General features: G+C 44.0%; 1 protein-coding gene across 2 annotated transcripts in view; it reads left to right on the top strand.

Moving 5' to 3' along the window:
* TTC29 (tetratricopeptide repeat domain 29) overlaps positions 1-20,294 on the top strand; it is a 1,778,411-nt gene that overhangs the window by 813,361 nt on the left and 944,756 nt on the right. For both annotated transcript variants that reach the window (XM_069631241.1, XM_069631242.1), the window contains exon 6: positions 13,894-14,106. In XM_069631241.1, the coding sequence (XP_069487342.1) occupies positions 13,894-14,106 (213 nt within the window). The remainder of the gene's footprint in view (positions 1-13,893; positions 14,107-20,294) is intronic.

The following is a 20,294-nucleotide window of genomic DNA, read 5'->3' as shown; positions in this document are numbered from 1 at the left end:
ACAGAAAGGACATGCTTTTAGCCTTGTTAAAAGATGGTGTGCCACGGGAAGAGATTGATGGCATTGAAACCAGAGTAATGTATGAACTATACAAAAAGAGGGGGCTTGCAGCCAAAGAGCGCTATAAACAGGTTAAGAAACAGATGGTGACTAAGCCACAGAGGGACACCTCACCTTCTGCCCCTCCTGAGGAAGAACAGGAAGAAGGGTCTATGGGGATTCCTTCCCCGTACTAGCCAACATATGCTGACTTGAGGAAGGTGGTGAGTGCAATGTTAGAGGCAGAGTCAGGTTACACTCATTCAAAATTTGACTAGGGTTACGGGCAAGCTCCGGCAGCGTCCGCTCGCATAAAAGTTGATAGGTGGCCCCATGTTAATGTTAAGATTTTTTGGGGGCTGGGAAATACGCGAGGGGTGCGAGCATTGATGGACACCGGGCGGAGGCCTCTCTGATTCATGGAAATCCAACACGATTCAAAGGCAGACACTTTACCATTACAGGGCTATGGGGGAAGGAGACCCCCGCAGTAGAAACAGAAGTGGATATGAAAATAGGCAATTTGACTTGGCAGAAATACCAAGTGTTGATTGTCCCGATATCTGAGTACATAATTGGCTTTGACATTCTAGAAGGATTGACCTTGGTACTTGGAGGTAAAACGTATCAGTTTGGGGTGAGTGCATTGACCTGCACACCCATTACCGTAGGCAAATTGAAGATGCCCCCCAGTGCAGGTGCCTGTGGCGACCAAGCGGGTAGCAACGAACCAATACTGCATTCCCGGGGGGCACAAGGAAATTTCAGACACCATCAAAGAGTACGTAGAGGCGGGTGTGTTACGCCCTATTACTACCGTGTGCAACAACCCACTCTGGCCTCTCAAAAAACGGGATGGGTCTTGGAAGATGACAGTGGATTACCGCGAGTTAAATAAACACACTCCTCCCTTGGTGCCCGCAGTCCCAGATGCCATTACCTTGATTGAGAATGTCCAAAAGTTTGAGGGGACCTGGTATGCAGTGGTAGATTTAGCCAATGCATTTTTCTCTGTGCCAATTGCTGAAGAGTGCCAAGAGCAGTTCGCATTTTCTTGGAGTGGGCGTCAGTACACCTTCACGAGGTTACCTATGGGGTACATACATAGCCCGACTATCTGTCACCGGCTTGTGGCAGAGCACTTAGACAAGATACCGTGTAAACCTGACATACAAATTTCTCACTACATTGATGATATTTTGATTCAGGGCAAGGATGAGAGAAGTGTGCAAAACCAGTTAGAAGTCATTATGGAAGGATTGAAGAAGGAAGGGTGGGAGATTAACCCGAACAAAATTCAAGGGCTAGCTGAGACAGTGATATTCCTAGGGATTCAGTGGCATAATGGGCATCAAGTGATGGTGCCATAATGAGATGGTGATGGTGGCATAATGGGCTTCAGCCACAGGTCTCTGAGGTCAGAGATCCAGATACACAGCCCAGCAATTCAATGGGGGAACCTGCAAAAGCAAGCTACATGTATAATGCTGAAAGAACTGGCATTTTAAATCGAAAGAATGTGCTTTACATGTAACATATTTATTCTCAATACATTGCCTCTGGGCCTTCTGTCCATGTGTAAATATATTTCTTTAGTCTGTCGGTTGAAAAGGCCTGAGTGTTCCTTCTTTATTGTCCACACATGGGCCACAGTTTAACATGGAAAACCGGTTTCCACCTTAAAACTCCAAGTAGGCCTTTCCATTTAAATGTCAGTTTATATGTTGGAAAGTACACATTTCTGTTTCTGTCATATGAAATATGTCACTTGGCTTCACTTTAGATGTAAGGCATAATTCCTTCTTTATTTTCCAAATGCACAGACTTTTTATGTATGCCAGTCTCATGTATCATGCTGCTCTTTGTTTTGCTCAGCCAAAATATGCCTTTTCGCATTTTACATGAAGTCAGCGTATGCAGCAATGCATGTCTTTTGGAATCCTTTGGGAACATTCAGCATTATTACGTTTTAATGCACACTTTTCTTCACCTGGGTGCCTTCCCATTTTGGTAATGTTGAGTGAGGCCCACTTTTCACATTCACTAGGCCTCAGCTAGGTATTATGGGTTTGGGCTGGCCTGCATGTTCCAATGGGTCTTTTCTATCGGCCAGGTTAAATCTCACATGTGAGGCCTAGTTTGGACTTTTAGTTTGTCCTTCTGGGGCTGAAATTATATCCCACAAACAACTGGACATAACCGAACATACACCTACTAGAATCTCCTCAGCCTCAAAATATCTGCATCAGAAAGGCCTCAAAAGCTGCCTGTGTAGAAAAGGGTTACATGTAAGACAATCTAGACCTCTCTACCAACACCTCTAAAGAGCCAGAGGTGAGGCTCAACCCTACTAGTCCTAGGTCCATCTCACTGGAACAATCTTCTTCCCAACTAAATGCGGCACCAAGCTTCAAAAGATTCCAGAAATCACTTACAGCCTGCCTCTTAGAGTGTAAGATGCAAGGATAGAGGTATCCTCTGCTCCAAAACTCAAAGTCCCGATTTCCCACTGTTCTTCCCAGTGAACTCAAGCGTGTACTTATCCCTGCTCCCAGCATTTTAATTATATTTCTGCACTTCTTCCCCCACTTATCTTCTCGCCCATTGTTAACTTTGAATCAGCCATCCTGCGGACGCAGCAGGTTGTACCTTGTCCTCTACTCTACTCCTTTCTTAAAAATCTGTTGCAGCTATTCTGCTTGGTACCTTGGTACTGTAGTAAATCACTAAGGCATACAACAAATAATGATGGCCATTTGTCTCTGTTGTGTTTTTCTGCCATGTCTATCATTACTTCACTTATCTCAGGCCTGTAGCCTAACCCCGATCTCCAGATCATGTGTTCTAAGGCCACTCCATCTTTAACTTCTCTGCATCTTGTTGTGACTGCATTTTGAAACAGTACTAATACAAGTTTGCACTCTGAAAAACCTACAAACAAAATCAAATTAAAAAATGATCAGTTACTGATGTATTTCTGTCTATTTAAAACTGTTAAGTTCATTGTAAAGAAAATCTTTATTTGACTTTTCAGTTGTTGCTAATTGTCCTGGTTCTTTCACAAATTCTAGAATGTCTAGTGTATTCTCAACATTCATCTTTTCTTGACGCAATTCTCTTTTGCCTTTAGTTCTATAAGGATTCCAACTTTTCCATTTCACTGAATATTCTGTTCTTTGTGTTAATGATTGCATTCTTTCTGCTGGCCATGCTAAACACATATCATGACTTATTTTATAAGATCTTTCAGTTGCATTCGACACAGTGGTTCATTCTATACGCTAGTAGACTATTGCCTCACTGGGACTTTCTGTTATTGTCTTTCAATTATTTTCCTCTTAAATTTCTGACCAGACCTAGTCTGTATCCTAGCCTGGCCATTCTTCTTCCTTCTATTATCTTACATGGTATTCGTCAAGGTTCTATGCCTCATCCTCTCCTTTTTTCACTCCATACTACTCCTCTTTTTGCAATTATTTCTTTTTTCAATGTATCCTATGTATGTGTATCATGTACATATCTGTTTCTCCTTTTCTATGTGTTGTGAGTCACTTAAATTTATCCTTTCCTCATGTCTTTCTACAGTCTACACTTGGATGCTTACGCACTCACCCCAATTTAACACCTCCAAAACAAACTTTCTTTTTCCCCCCTGCATCAGTTCCTTCAGTTGCACCACCCTCCTCCTCCCAACTTGTTTCATCGATCTAACCTTCCTTTGTCTACCTCTGCACACAATCTTGGTGTTATTTTGATTCTTCACTTTCCTTTTCACTCTATATATCAAGGATTGCCCGTGCAGCTTGCTTTTTTCACTTTAACATCTCGAAAATTCTGCCTTTTAAATACTTTCCAGATCATCAACCTCTCAATTACTGCTCTTATGTTTTTCATGCCTAGGCTATTGCTCTGATTTTCTTGTTGGTCTTCCTGCTAATGGTCTTGTCCCTCTTCATTCAGATAATAATTCTTCTGTCCATCTTTTGTTTTATTTATAATCCCGATCTTCTAAATGTTCTTCTTTGGCTTCTGCACATGCTCCCTTTTCATGTTCATATTTTATTTCCACTTTTTTTGGATTGTGTTCAAATGTGAGGATTGTCTATTCACTCCTGTACCTCTTTTCGTTTTATCTATCTTTGTTCCCCACTCGTTCTCTGCACTTGGCGTCTCATTTTCTTTTGACTGTCCCTTGTCCTTCTTGGGCATTCTCTTTACATGCCCCTAAACATTGGGACTCTCTACCTTTGCATATTTGGGCTGCTACTTCCCTGGCTACCTTTCTTCTTTATTTATAGAACATCTTCATCTTGTCTTTCTTATTCTTGACTAATATTATTAAATATGTCATATTTATTTATTTTCACTCAATATTCTACCGTTAATTTACTCATACTGTGCTTGACGAAAGCACTATATTAATTCAATAAATACAAATGTACTCTTTATAGGGTTATTTCAAGGTTTAATGCCACTGCAGGGAACATGACAATTTGTGTGCCACATGCCCTGGAAATGGGGACAAATTGTCGGTACAACAGCCTTTCATCGCCAGCTTTTTTTATCGATGTTTTTTTTTTTAATTGAAATCTATCACTGAAAAAACCCATTGAAAAATATAAGGGTCAGGGGATGGGGGTCAAGAATAGTATAAAAATGATAAAGCCTGGCTGGCTTTCAGGGGGAAACCCCCAAAAAATAGAAATAAAAATTTGATGGGTTTTTTTTCGGTGAAAAAGTGTCATAAAAAAATGTGTCAGAAAAATTGTTGTCGACGAAATGACAGACCCAAATTGTCTACTTATATGCCGAGTCTGATGCAAACCTTAGTCTTCCTGCTGATAGTACCTTTAGCAGCCACCTAGCATCGCCTCACCATAGACCCAGATACAGGTCTTTTACATCTTTGTTGTGACTGCCTTAGATGGTGCCAATTTGTATTAAACTTGATGGTGGTTTTGTGTAAAATGAACCCCTGCTCACGGAGAACTGAGACCAGAACATCATTTCATACTGGCTCCTGAACAAGTCATAAGATGGTAAGGAATTATGAACACATTTGTCTCTGTGATTAAGTAGTGAAAGTGTCTTTAAAAATGGACCATATATTGAGCAATCCAGTTTTATTTCATGGCCCACCATATTCTGGAGTAAATTTCATCTGATCTTCTATTTACAAGGACATCATTTTAGTGGGAACCAACAGCTTAAGACAGTGTCTTATTTTTGCCTACTGACCACTCCTACTTCCCCTTTTCCTGTACCTTGTGTTGCAAATATGTTTGGGTGTGCTAGCTCCCTGTATATTTCAAAAATACAAAATATGGAAGATGCCACTGATAAATTACTTGTAGTGCACATTTTCTTTGAAAAGCTGATTCGGACAACCTGTGATTTAAGCCTGTATACTTAGTGTTTTGCAGATCTTATGTTAATCATGAAGCTTAATGTTAACTACAAAAATAAATATTGACTGTAAAATGTAGTTTTGCTTTTTTTCCTCACAAGGGAGAACTGGATGGTCTCCCACCTCTACCTCTCAAGCTCATTGCAGAGGCAATTATTTAACTTGCCATCTGTTGGTGCAAACATGTTTTGTGACGCACATTTCCCTACATTGAGTTTGAGCTCTGTAAGTGTGCGTAGTAAACCCATTCCATCCAGATCACAGAAAGGGCAGGAGCCCTCTCCCCACGCCCTGGACACCCTTCCACATTGTGACAGCCACGATACTCGTGCTGCAGGAGAAGCTGATCAGCATGCCGTAGGAGTGCCTGCCCTGTCTGGTGTGCATTATCCTCTTGTGAGGTGAGTGTTCATGGGGATTAGACTACCTGAAGCAGTCTCCCTTGTTCACTGATGCTGCTGAAATCCACCAATTTTACTGTGAATCATTCGTTTTGAGGCTGCCTGCCTCTAAAATGGCAGCCGCTTCAGGCCCCAGGCTGCTAACGCGTTGTAGGCAACATAATTAACATTTGAAGCCGAAACATCTGCCGGCAGGCGGAAGCCGGCCCTGCAGCAGCGAAGGCCCACTAAGCAAAGGTCCTGCTTGCCTCATTGCGCCCAGGCCAGGCTAACTCTGTGGCTTACAAGGTTCATCTAGCAACCATCCACACTACAAATCTAAGCGGTCACCTTGCACCCCCTCTCTGAGGCTCCTCATTACTATGATGAGTTAGCCAATGTGTGGCTATTTGCCTACTGACATACCGTACTAACTTGGTCAATATCTGCCCACTTATAAATGGTGTCACTTTAAATCTGCCTTGTTAATAGACGCCTAACTGGCGCCCTGCTCCACCTTGGTCCTCCGAAACTGATGATCCCTGCGGATTAACCACTTTATTGACCCATTGCTCTGCATTGCCTCATACTGTTGTTATCTGCCTATTGCTCTGAACGTGCACAAAATACTGATATTGATTTGGTGCACTTTGTTAATATTTGCCTTCTTGCCTTGACCTTTCACAAAATACACTTATTGACCCACTGCTTTAAACTGGTACATACTGTTGGTACTGGCCCAATGCCTTGTAGTTGCATTAAATACTGCTATTTGCCCGTTGCTCTGCACTGCCTCGTACTGTTGATATGTGCCTATTGACTGAGACAAGATAAGTTCCTACTTGGGGAACTCGCGTCCCTTGCACACTATATATGGCTAAAAAAGCTCACTGGATTTATATCTCATAACAGATATTCAATGTAAATGAAGTAGACTGGTTACATACAATTCAAAATAGAAGGCTTTGAACCAAATAATTCAGGTGCAACTTCATAATAAATGTGTTCTTAAAGATGATTTATTTTTCATGATTGATATGCCCAACGCGTTTCGAGATCAATTCTCTTCATCAGGGGCTGCAATAATTAATTCAACGATCAACAATTTTCTATAAATGCAAAGAAAGTATATACAATTATATCATCATTCAATTTTCATAGTCACAACAGATAACATTCATTGGTATCAACATTTTGGGGGGATTTTGTAAAACCTTCAAACACCTCATTGTTAACTAATTCCTCAGGTTCACCGTCTCATCATAATCAAAAGATTATTAATTTTAACATTTGTATCCACATTGTAAAAAGTTCTTGTTCTAAAAAACAATTCAATGTTAGCCAGTCCCATAGTTTCTTCATATGATTTACTTTCATTTGTGTTAATATGGTAAAAGATCTAATGCATCCTTTCAATGCCCTAATATTAAGTAGTACCATATATTGATCGTATGTTAGTCATATAATGGTCTTGTTAGTCACTAGATCCATGGTGTTCCAACTAGTGCCCAAGGCCTAACCCAATCACAAATGTCATTGGTTAGTGATGGTAGTAGTAAAGTTAAAAATGTCAAAACATTATGTTCTCAAGCCTACCGTATTCTCATAATTCACAAGAGTAGTAGAAGATGGCTCAATAGTGTGGGTCAAAAATGTAATGAAGTAGAGGAAGGATCTTCTCTTTAGGGACAAATGAAATGCTGTGTTATAAAACTTAGTTAGTGGCTACATTTGGCCTACTAATGTATAAGATAAGGTAAGGACTTACTGTACAATGTCCATGCAGATAAGTAGTTAGTAGACCTTCCAACTAAGGTAGTTTGTAGTTAGGTTTCAAGGGACCACTGAGCACTGTTTCCAAACAGCGTTGACCTACAAATGGAGGCGTAATGTGTAAGTAAATATAAATGAGAGAGAAAGCCGCCGAGATACAACGGTGCAATTCGATTGTCATTATGGAGGTGTCAAGCCACCTTGAAGTGTGTCACCTGAGATGCTAGAACTACATTGTAGTACTTACTTGTGTCAGTCCAAAAGGATGCTGTAGAGAGGAGCTGATCCAGCCGGGCGCTGTGGAATCGGTGGCCAAAATGGCCGTTAATGTATGTGTTAAGGTTGTGACATCATCACGTAGGTACGTGAGTGACGTCACACATGTCAAAAATGGGTACTCGTCATCATGACACGTTCGAATCACGGGTACAATATAGCTATCACTAATCGCTGGACTATCCTTCTCTGTGTGTGAGCCATGGAAAGTGGTGTGGGCCAGGAGGAGAGGATGCTATATGTATCATCCCCTGCCTATTACCCAGAACATGCACACAATATGGTTATTGTCCCATTGAATTGGTACACCCTGCTGGTAGTTGCCCTCCTACCTTGAATGTGCACAAAATACTGCTATCGACCCATGGCTCTGAATTGGTACATATTGCTGGTAGCTCCCCATTGCCCCGAACTGCCATAAACTTCCGCTATTGGCCCACTGCCCGCATAGCCAACGATAGCAATTGTGCTGTTTCTTATAGTGCCTTTTGTCAGAGGCATGTAAATTAACAGTCGCCCCCCGACTACAACATGTGCGCTGCTAGCTGCCGCTTAACCACCTTCTTGCTCATTTTAGCCCAGGCCATCCTTCATACTATAGTAGCTATTCACCCTTTTTCTGGAACCTTAAAGGCAACTATAAACATGACCAAGTCCTTATCTCCAGGGATCAAACCCTCAAAATGTCTGCCACCCCTCAACCCAAACTCATACTATCTCAATATCAGACCAACTACATTCCTACCTGATCTAAACCAAACCATCAAAGACCTCAATGTCAACACTGCTGCCAACGCAGATGCTACTGAAACCCTCACCCCATCACAATGGATAAACCGATACGCTAGGAAACCTACGCCGAACCAGCCATGTTCTACTAGTGATAGAAATTCCTGGCTTGGGTCTAGAGTCAACAGACACCTCTCCTTACAGCCTAAACCACATGATATGCCTATCACCCTGATTGGAACTAACAACTGTACTTTAAAAACCTACAAAAAAAGACAACCTCGGAAAGACTTGAACCAACATCCTTAACACAACTAGCCCCCCGCTAAAAGGTGACCTAATTAACGCGAGATCGTTGGTGGCCCATGTCACTGATCTAGCTGATCTAATCAACACAGCAGACTTAGACTTCTTAGCTGTAACTGAAACTTGGTTACACAAGGCTGCAGGACCTTCCCTCCTATTGGCTATACCCAACAGTTACACCATTGTAAGAGCTGATAGTCGCATCGAAAGGGGGCGGCATTGCCTTTATCGCTAAGTCAAGTTTAGGGCTCAGAGTACCCACCACGCCCATCGTTAATTCCTGTGAATTACTCAGTTAAACTTTCCACAACCAAGGCAAGTAATTTAACCATCCACTTAATTTACAGATTGCCAGGCCCCATTGGGACCTTCGAAGAAGACATTATGATCCTACTCTCGGACAACACCAAACGCACCTCACAAATATTGTTACTTGGTCATTTTAACTTGGGCTACCAAGACCCCAATGACCAGCAGGCTAAGGTACTATCTGTCGCCCTAGCAGAATTAGATTTTACTCAAAGAATTAACCAACCCACTCATGAGAAAGGCAGAACACTAGATTGGGTTGTAGACCTTAACTCCGAGACCTGTATCTCATCTATCCAACCTTTATGCTGGACTGACCCCTACCTTATCACCTTCACTACGCAGACCAAACGAACAGACACCAAAACCAAACAGATAGTGCCACCTTCCCTTACTAGGAGCAAACGGAACATAACTACAGATTAACTTTTGCCTCTTCTCTTATCCACCCTAAACGAACATCAGATTCATCCGACCTAGCGGAGCTGGTTGAATTGCACAACTCCACCATGTCCCGAGCTCTAGGTACTATTGCGCCAGTTAAAATGCGTAAAAGCAAACCAAAAGCCCATCTTAACACCTGGTTCACCCCTCAGTTAAAAGCTATGTGTGCAGAAAAGAGAAAACTAGAAGTCCTATGGAGAAACCTCCCCTCCAAAGAAAATAAACTTAACCTGAGTGAAATATCTAGCAAATACATAGATGAAATCATACGGACCAAAAGTGAAACGTATAATGACAGGATTAATAAAGCCAGCTCCAGTTCTAAGGAACTCTTTTTGATACTATGGGAATTGGAATCCCCTATAGCCCCTGAAGATCCTTGCATCAAGGACAAAGCATGGTGCACAGACATACAAAATGCGTTATCTAATAAAATTGCCACTCTCCAAAATATAATTGCAGCCAAAAGACTTACTATCTGCAAATTAGATTCACACCTTGAACCTGAAGAATTCCTCATAAACCGTCCCCCTCAGTTCAAATTCTCACATATCTCCAATACAGAGGTAGAAATAATTATCGCATCACTCAAACCCTCTAGATGCCAAGGTGACACTTGTACTGCCCAAAAAATTAAAGAAGCCGCCAGAAACCTGGCCCCATTTATTACCAAACTAATAAATGTTTTTTTTCACACTTGCAGCGTCCCAACTAATCTCAAGGACGCGTGGGTCCTACCCCTACTAAAAAAAGCTTCTCTTGACCCATTAGTGCCAACTAATTATAGGCCTATTACAACTTTCTCATTCCTCCTCAAAATCGTAGACAAAGCAGCTTACTTCCAAATCCAGCAATACCTCGAGACTGATCACCTCATAGGTCTAAGACAATCGGCTTTAGACCACTCCACTGAGACAGCAGTAATTGATTTGAAAATGCAAATTGACTCACTCAAGGACAAAAGACAGTGCGCTCTGCTCCTTATACTAGACCTCTCGGCTGTCTTTGATCTGGTGGATCATAAAATCATTTGCAAACACTTATCTTCTGCAGCCAATTTCTCTCAAGAAGCCTCTGACTGGATTCAATCACTTCTTAACAACAGGACAATGAGGTTTTTTTCCCAGTCGGCAGCCGCTGACCCTGCCCCAATTACATGTGGAGTCGCTCAAGGTTCCCCCCACTATGTACAATATATTCACTAAGCCTTTATTTGACAAATTGGACCATCTGGGTATCATTAGTACCAACTATGCAGACGATACCCAGATACTCCTACCTCTATCCGGAAACTATGACCTAGATCTAGCCCTTCTCATTAAAATATACAGAATCAATCAGGCATGGATTGCGGCCCATGGCCTAAACCTGAATGACGATAAAACAGAAATCCTAATCCTAGGTGCTCCAGCCCATCTTTATAAACTTGATGTGCAAATACATCCTTCACCATTGATGGTACAGCTATCAAAGTGGCCAAAGAAACCAAAACATTAGGTTTTTACCTAGACGCTACTCTCAACATGGGAAAGCAAGTCAACGCTACCTCCTCTGCAACAGCGTACACATGCAAGTTGATTCACGGTTGCAAGCCTTACTTATCCACTAAGAGCTGTACAACTCTAGCGAGAGCCTTAATATTGTCGAAACTCGACTACTGCAACATCCTCTATGCAGGAGCCAGTAAACAGACCACTAACAAACTTCAAATCTTACAAAATAATGCTTTGAGAACTGCCTTAAGCATTCCAAAGAGAGAACACATCTTTGAAGCTAGAAGAGATACCAAGTGGCTTTCCATCAAAGATAGCATTCAATTCAAAATAGTTTCCATCACCCACAAATGTCTAAATAATGCCGCCCCACAATACCTCCAAGAATAAATTATCAGAAAATCGTCCTCTCGCCCCACCAGGGCTGCCCAATCCTGCTGCATTACAATTCCCAAATTCAATTTCAAAAGAGCAGGTGGGAACAGTTTCCTGGTACAAGCCGGCCAATACTGGAATGCCTTACCCTTGCATCTCCGAACCGACCAGACCTTCCCAAGTTTCAGGAAAAATATGAAAACTTGGCTTATCTCTAGCGATATCTGAATGTAACCGGTTGTTCTTCTAATCTTCTCCTTGTACTATTTTTGTATTTGTACCATACCTGTAATTTGCCTGTATTGTAAGTAGTATCTTAACTGTAATTACCTTGTACTGTATATAAAAACTGCATATTCTTGTTGCGCCCAGATACCGTCGGGTGAGGAATGCCTTATTAATAAATAAACAAACAAACTAATATGAAATTTCACTTGGTTGAAGCAGGCAGTCGCTTGGGGCTTCATTACAAGTATGGCGGAGTGGGAAATAATTGGCATTAACGGAATTACTGGCAATGTTCCCGCTCTGCCATACTAAGAGTATGGCTGTGGAGTGGAGGATTTACCACCAGTATCGTGCTGGAGGTAAATTCTCCAACTCCCTGCCGAAAAATCGGCTAAATCAACAGAACTAATGTGGCAGAATTACTGCTGTGGTAATTCAGTCAACAACAAAAAACATAGCATCCTATGGGCTCATAAAAAATGGGTATTTACACCTCCACTTGTAATCCGGCAGTAATTCCACTGGACCAAGTAGCAGTAACACTAATTCAGTTGGGTGGTATTTCATCAGATTTACCACCGGAATACCGCTCAACTCGTAATGAGGCCCGGTGTTTACCATAAAAATACCCCAAAACTATTTGTTATTCAAAAACCCCAAGGGTAGGAAATTGATATGCCAGAAGTCCTGGAAGGTGAGCAGGACTATGAGGATGTCGCTAGGCAAGGGGGTGGGTTCCGAAGGTGATGTCAATAGGGAATAGGGGTGCCGGGACTTTGGTATGGGCTTTGGGGTTAGTGGCCTTTCTGGAGGCTGTGTCTTTGGTGCTAAAGATAAGATTAGCGCTGGAATTAGTTGGGACAGAGAATGACGTTGATATAAGGGCATTGAGAAAAACAGTGGGCCTCAGTCCAAGTTTGGAGGAGCGGTATAAATGTGGCAATAAATCTGTTATCCCCACTTTTTTGGGGAAGTAACAGAATTAGTGCCATTTTTACTACTCCACCAAATCCCGAGTTTGGCGTTGAAGTGGAGGATTTACCTCTAGCATCATACTGGAGGTAGATCCTCCACTTCAAAGCCAAAATGTCTGTCAAAAACCCTAGTGAGTCCTATGGACTCCAAAAATGGGGACGCAAATTGGCCTAAAGAAAATCTACTTAGGCTATATTTCCTAGGAGTTGGCATGAGACTCCTCTAGAGGTAGAGTCTTCGCCCTCTTTGAATTAGAGGTTTTTGACAGTTGTGCAGATAGATCTATTCAGATGCAGATTGCCCTGATGATGAACTAGTTTCCGAAATGCATTGGCCGACCTGCTGACCATGTGTCTGTTCTCCTTGAATGAGACCTACACATTAAACATTTGACCACTTAACATTCTGGATTGATATATATATGTTTTCAAGGGAATGCATAACGATTCACATAGTTATGATTTTGAATCTTACTTGAGCTCTAAGTGTGTGCACGAAGCTTTCTGGAATATTGTTTCTAGAATTTCTTTTCATCACTTAAACTGCCCTACCACTGCTTGTAATCCTGTGGTAAACCCACTTGTCCAAGAGGGGGGTGGTAACAGTAACCGATTTTGGCAGTAATTTAGCATAATTTCCACCGAATTACTTCCAAACTCAGAATGCTGCTCATTGACTTCACTGAACAATAATTGTTTTTGTCAAGCCTCTGTTAGCAGGTTCACGGTTTTCTCTATTTTTTTTATCTGGATGTTATTTGTTATTTGTTTATACTGTGTACCCATCTTGTAGGTGGAGATCCCTGGAGAACATGGTCACAGTTTTTTTTTTTTTTTTTTTTTTGTGTATGCAGCTTTCACATTATCAAGAACTGCAGAGGGGAGTGGATTGAAATCTTTTTTTTTTTTTACAAAGAAATACATTGTTTTCATGTAAAATAACTCTTGATGTAGGCAGGTTCTCTTTGCTTGATCCATCTGCTTATGCACAATATTAAGGTATCGATCTTTCATTTATAAAAGCTTTCTTTTTCCACATTTTGACTCCTAGCTATGGTTTTTTCTCAAACGGGTCAGACCAGGCGACTTTTCACTGACCTCTAGATATGTGTTGATGTCTGAGAGAGCTTTTGTCTTCATGAATGACTTGCATTTTACAGGTCAGCTGGAGAAAGCTGCAGAGCATTATGAAGCATTCTATCATCTGACAGTGGGGCGAAAATGGACGGATGAGACAGGCCGCACTCAAAACTCGCTGGCCTGTGAGAGCCTCTGGAGGGTGTACACATTACTGGCAGACAAAATGCTAGAAAACAAAGAACACAAGCCGGCCATCAAAACTCTGATAAAAGCTTTTACAATGGCAAAGGAAGGTGAGTGGAAAAGCTCCGTTATTTAATGCGCCAGGAGTCGTTTTCCCTGGGGTCGAGTCAAAATTGTCAACTGTTTAAATTGATAATCTGTTTCTTTAAAATTCATGAACACAACTAGTCAATAGTCTTCCAGATTTACCTGTGAACCAGAAGGAAGCTGCTTTTGCTGACTGCAAAACATACAGCCATTGATTACCACAGATCCTGCCTTTCAAATAGATGCCATCTGCATGGAAACATAGTCTAAATGCATACATCCATAAGAATAAATACAATTAAAGCACTGCACCTGTTTTGGAACATCTCCAACATAGGGCCTGATTCATGGAACGTTTTCCTAAGGGATTGCACCATTATAAAACACTTCCATGAATCAGGCCCATAGTGTTTGTCAACGCTTTCAAAGAATAATATGCGTGACTGGCAAATATAGAAGACTGCATTGTTCTTGTTCATGCTTGCAAATAAAGTCAGTAATCCTGAATCTGAAAGTACTCTATGCGTATGCCTAGCGATTCGAGTAATTGTGGTTTTTTGGTGTATAGTTTAAGAATGTACGCTTTCTCTATATTTTTTCATACAAATTCTGTAAGCACGGATTTTTGTCGATTTGAGGAAACTTCTTTATCAAATTGTGAGTACACCACAACCTGTGTCTGTTTTGGTAATCTTAAGTGGCCCACGCAGATAGCACATTGCGTTATTTGCAATGCAGTTATCACTTTTGGCAGTCTGTTCCGTGCTGCTGAATGCGTGGCAGCTGTCTAAGTCCCTATTCAAAATGGGGCGTTCGCTTATTTCTGTGGGGGTTGCCCGACATAAATCGGCCAATGCCATCCGCCGCTCCCTTAATGAACATACATTTGTCGAAACAATCAATTGAGACGGGTACAGGGCAGCTATTCACCACGCGTGAGGTGGCAGAGGTTTTGCCCCATACCCCACGGTCCTTTCTGCCTTCAAGCCAGCGACTGCTGGGGTATTTTTTAATTGGTGGCGTGAGTGGTGTCTCACAGCGTGTAAATGTTTCCCACAAATATGTGAGAGTGACACAGTGTAGCAAGGGAGTCCAAAGGGATTTTCAGGGTGGATTCTCCTCTGAGAAAATGTTTAAAATAATGGTTTAAAATGGTGCATTTTACTGCTCACTTTCTGTGAAAACTTGGTTGAAGAGCCACAAAGAGGATAATTTTAAATGAACGCAAATTGCATGCAGGGGACCGCCAACATTACCACTTATGTGTGTTGTTGGGCCACCTGAATGCAATGTTCATCACTAACAAAGCAGAGTGTAATGGTGAAGAGTAAATCCAGGCGAAATTAACTTTACTCTTCACTTTTACTCTCTGCTTTGTGATAAAACGCGACCTCCTAATCACCCGTTGCAAGCAGTGTTTTCGAATAGATTCCTATGAAATCATCTTGCTAAACAACAGTTGTAAACTTAAGGCATACTCCACCGGAATCTGTTGTTTTCACGCCAGCATCAAGTTAAATCCAGCCCAGGAGTGCTCCCTCAACTGCTTGCTGCGGCTGAAGGAGCGCTCGTGTTTCCACTGGGTTGACTTGGCTCGTCCAGAATGGGTGTCGGATCTGCGCCCTGTTGACTTTATGTACAAGCTGCCTCTGTTTCAAATGCTTGAGCCAAAGAGTTAGTGCTATGTTATCACTCATATATATTCTAAAGTGTATGCTTTTCCCAAATGTATGTATTTTCAGTGCCCAGGGCTATAAGTGGAGTAAAAAATCGATAAGGGGCCCTCATTTTGGGGGCGTGGGATGGGCGTGGCCTATCAAAGTACACAAACTGAAGTAAGGTACCAAATAGATATATAAATGCTTGTAAGCATTTATATATTTGTGTGCGTACCTTACTATGGTTTGTGTAGTATGCAAGACATATTTTATAAACCTAGAAATATGTAACATATTTCTAGGTTTATAAAAGATGGCTTGGAAAGTACACAGTTCAATCCATCTTTTATAAAGCTTTGCCGACGGACAAAGCCAGAGGCGTCTTTGTCCGTTGGAAAAGCTTTATAAAAATAGGTTTCAATTGTGTACTTTTCAAGCCATCTTTTATAAACCTTGAAGTATTTCAAGGATTCCCCAGGTCCACCGAGGGTTATAGACGCCTCAGCGACCTAGGGAAACAAAAGGCACAGTAACTTCCTCTGTGACCTCTCGTGTGAGGGGTCACCAGAGGAATTTACAGTGACTGACAGAAGTGGCAGCCTGTCACAGCATCGCTGTGGCTAGCTGGCACTTTGAATGGATTGTGTCCTCCAATGTATTCCACATCTTTGACATGTAATGTCCACAGCTGTGCACTTCGGAAACATTTTCGGCAGAGGGCGTCCTGCGCCGATGACATCGGGTCGATGTCCCTCGAAGGCCTTCATCAAGGGTGACGTCACAGGATGTTATAAATAGGACGCACGGCGCCCGTAGCCTCAGTTCCGTTTTTTCCGCGAACATGTTGCTTCTTTTTCTTCGACACCTCCGACTCCGCGGTCTGGCTTCAAGACTTGCAGGGACTGCAAGTCGAAAATGTCGATCAGTGACCCACATCGCATTCGTTTGTGGTGCTTGGGTGAGAGTCACGAAACCGATGACTGTTCAAAATGCCAGTCGCTAACTGCCAAGGCCTTCCAGGAGCATAAGGGGAAGCTCCAGGTAGGTAGGGGTGCAAAGCCCAGTAAGTCCCTTAAATCCAAGTCAAAATCCAAAGGGGTGTCCACCGACAACTTGAGGGGCAACACTCGGCGTAGGTAGGAGGCCCGGGGTTCTCGTTCCCGCAGTGGTTCCCGCCATTCTTTTTCCTCATCGCGGCATTCTCGGAAGTCACCGGTCGCCTTCCCCGTCCTCTTCGGAGGATGGAGTCGCGAGGAAAGTGGCATGCCCGACGAAGTCCTCGACTCCGGAGGAATGGGCTGCCTTTAAGGAGCAAATGTTGACGATATTTCAATTGCAGGACACAGGTCCAGTCGCGCCTTCTAACGAAGCCGGCCAGGATTGGTCTCGTACTGTGGCTCACACGCCTTCGGGATCGGGTCCACGACGCGCATCAGAAACCTTCGAGGTCCCATTCGGACAAGTCTTCGGATAGTCGCACGAGACGTGCTTCTAGGTCTCGGTCCTTGTCCCCAGCGAGACACTAAGGGCTCGAAGCCGGAGTCGACTCGGTCGGCGCCGTGTCTGTCCAACTCGGACGTCAACGCTTTGCCATCTTATCAGCCCACGATGCCGTCGGCACCAGTGTCGACGTCAACGCCGAAGCCTTCGGCGCTCATGAAGCCGAGGTTGTCGATGCTCTTCGAAGCCTTCGGCACACTCAACGCCTTTGGGTATTTTTCCCCGGAATTTGCCATTGGAGTACCCCTATGTGGTGGATCCCCCTAGGAAAGCTACTGCGAAGTCTGTGAGGCAAATATTGGACTCCAGGCCCTCTTCTGTCCTCAGGCCAGGGTTTCGACTCCCACTGGACAACATATATGAAGAGGAAGAAAGGTCTGAATTTGAGGACCCTGGTGAAGTTGATGTGGCTCCAATCTTTACTGGTGACAGTCAATTGGAGGAGTTGAGGCAAACCCTTCATGATGCCAGTGGGGTGGACACTTCTCTGGAAGTGGAATTTGGTAGGCCTGAGCCTGGGGCTCATGCTGAGTCTTCATACAGGAGGCTCATGGGTAGGGTCTTGGAGTATCTGGGCTGGTCCAGTCCTCCTGAAGACTTTGTGCAGGATGATCTTACGGATATTTTAGATCAAGGTCCATCCTCTGACCTGGTGTTACCATTGCATCTCACCTTACAGAAAAGGGTGGCGGCTGCTTGGCAGTCACCAGAATCTCTTCCAGCTGTTAATAAATCTTTGACAAAAAAGTATCGCGCTTCCGTTAGCGACCCCAGCTATTTATCTACTCACCCCACTCCCGAGAGTTTGGTGGTTAAGGCAGCTATGGCCACCTCGAGGCAGGCGGCGTACCCTACCATCCCTCCTGATAGGGACGACAAACACTTTGACGGTTGGGCTCAGAAGGTATTTTCTGCGGGGAGCATGGCATTGAAATAGGCCAACTTCGCTTGGGCCTTAGCAAGGTTCTCACACACTCTGTGGAACTGTGTTTTTTTAGCGGCTGAGCATATCCCAGAGGGGGATGAAAGGTATGTCTTCCTGCCTCTCATGCAAGACGGCAAGGATGCCATGTGCGAATCCCTTCAGTTAGGTTTGAATACCGCAGACATTGTTAGCCGGTCCATGGCTGCGAGCACCGTTATACTCAGAAGTCTGGTTTTGCTCCGGATGTGCAATGCCGTCTTCTGAACATGCCCTTTGATGGCGCACATTTGTTTGGCAACAAGGCTGACGAGAGCCTTGAGAGGTTGCAGACCTCAAAAGCTGCAACAAAAACTTTAAGCGCCGCTGTGCGTCAACCTCCCCCTTTTCGTCCTAGGGAACACCAGTGGAGGGGAGGTTCTTTTCGTTTCTACTCCTCCTTTGGTAGAACGAGAGGGGCCACCAGTCAAAGGGGCCAGCAAAAAAGTACCCATAGTGGTCGGGGAAATAGAGGTGCCAAAGCCGCTTAGGCAGCTGCCTCTTTGCCTTCAGGCACTGCCGCAGCCGCTTCCAAACAGTCATGAGGCCATGTCCCATGGTTCGCAGGTTGGGGGCAGACTGTCTCAGCATCTCCAAGAATGGCGAGCCATTACTTCAGATGTGTGGGTTCTTAACCCTGCTGGAGAAAGGCGCTATAGAACTGGTGCCTGTAGTGGAGAGGAACAAGGGATGGTATTCCCCTTATTTTTTGATTCCCAAGAAAGACGGGGGATTGAGACCCCTCCTGGACTTGAGTTGGTTGAACAAACTTCTCAGGAAGGACAAGTTCAAGATGGTTACCCTTTCTCAAGTCCTCCAGGCCCTTCAACTTCAGGATTGGTTGGTGTCACTGGACCTACAGGATGCTTACTTTCATGTGCCGATTCATCCCAAGCACAGAATGTACCTGAGGTTTGCGGCTGGAGACTCGCACTTTAAGTTTTGGGTCCTGCCATTCGGATTGACCTCCGCACCGAGGGTCTTCACCAAGCTCATGGTGGTGGTGGCAGCGTACCTCAGGTGAGGGGGGATTCACGTCTACCCCTACCTGGACGACTGGCTGATCCTGGCGCGTTCTCCCGAGCAAGCATTGGAACACCTCGGTCTCACCTGCCGCTCCCTCCACAGGCTGGGCTTCTCCTTCAAATTCAAGAAGTCGCATCGGATACCTTCCCTACAGCTCCTGTACATTGGGGCTGTGTTAGACACGTCCTTGGGGAAGTGCTCGCCTCCCAAGCTGAGGGCTCATCACATTGTGCAGATGGTGGACAAGTTTCAACATGCCCAGAGTCTCCCGGCTTTCGAATTCTTAAGGTTGCTCGGCCTCATGGCGTCCAGGATTTTTCTGGTGCCAGAGGCCAGGCTGAGGATGAGATCCCTGCAATGGGTCCTCAAAATGCAGTGGTCGCAGTTCTCAGGCAAGATGTTGGATCCTGTTCAGATCCCACTCTTGGTCTTCCAGGACCTTCTGTGGTGGGCCAACAAAGGGAATCTGATGAAGGGGGAGCCGTTTTGGCAACCATGGCCAGAGGTGACTGTAGTGACGGATGCTTCCCTCGACTTGACCGCCAGCGGTCGTTGGTCTCCGTCAGAGACCGAACTCCACATCAACCTGTTAGAGCTGAGGGTCATCAGGCTAAACCTGAAGGCTTTTCTGCCGGCTGTGCAGGTGAAGAGTGTCTTGATCATGACAGACAACACAGTGGCCATACATTACCTCAACAAAAAAGTGTGGGTAGGGTCACTCCCATTGTGCAGAGAGTCAATGCAGCTCTGGTTCTGGGCCATCCAGCAGGGAATTTCGATCTCAGCGGTTCATCTGGCCAGAGACAAAAATGCAGCAGTGGACGCTCTGAGCAGGCAGAGCACGATCTCTCACGAGTGGGAACCGGAAGTGCGAGAGATTCTGCTCAAGGGAATTTCCTCCGAGAGGAGCCTTAGGAGATGCATTCGTACTGGATTGGTCATTCCCACTGCTGTACGTGTTTCCTCCAGTCCCCGCCATTCCTCAAGTGTGGCAGAGGTTACAGAGGTTCGGTTCCCACATGATTCTCATTGTTCCGGATTGGGCCAGGAGAGCGTGGTACCCGGA

Source organism: Ambystoma mexicanum, chromosome 6q, assembly GCF_040938575.1.
Source record: "Ambystoma mexicanum isolate Mex_15411 chromosome 6q, UKY_AmexF1_1, whole genome shotgun sequence".
Classification (NCBI taxonomy): domain Eukaryota; kingdom Metazoa; phylum Chordata; class Amphibia; order Caudata; family Ambystomatidae; genus Ambystoma; species Ambystoma mexicanum.
This window is presented reverse-complemented; position numbering and strand designations above follow the sequence as displayed.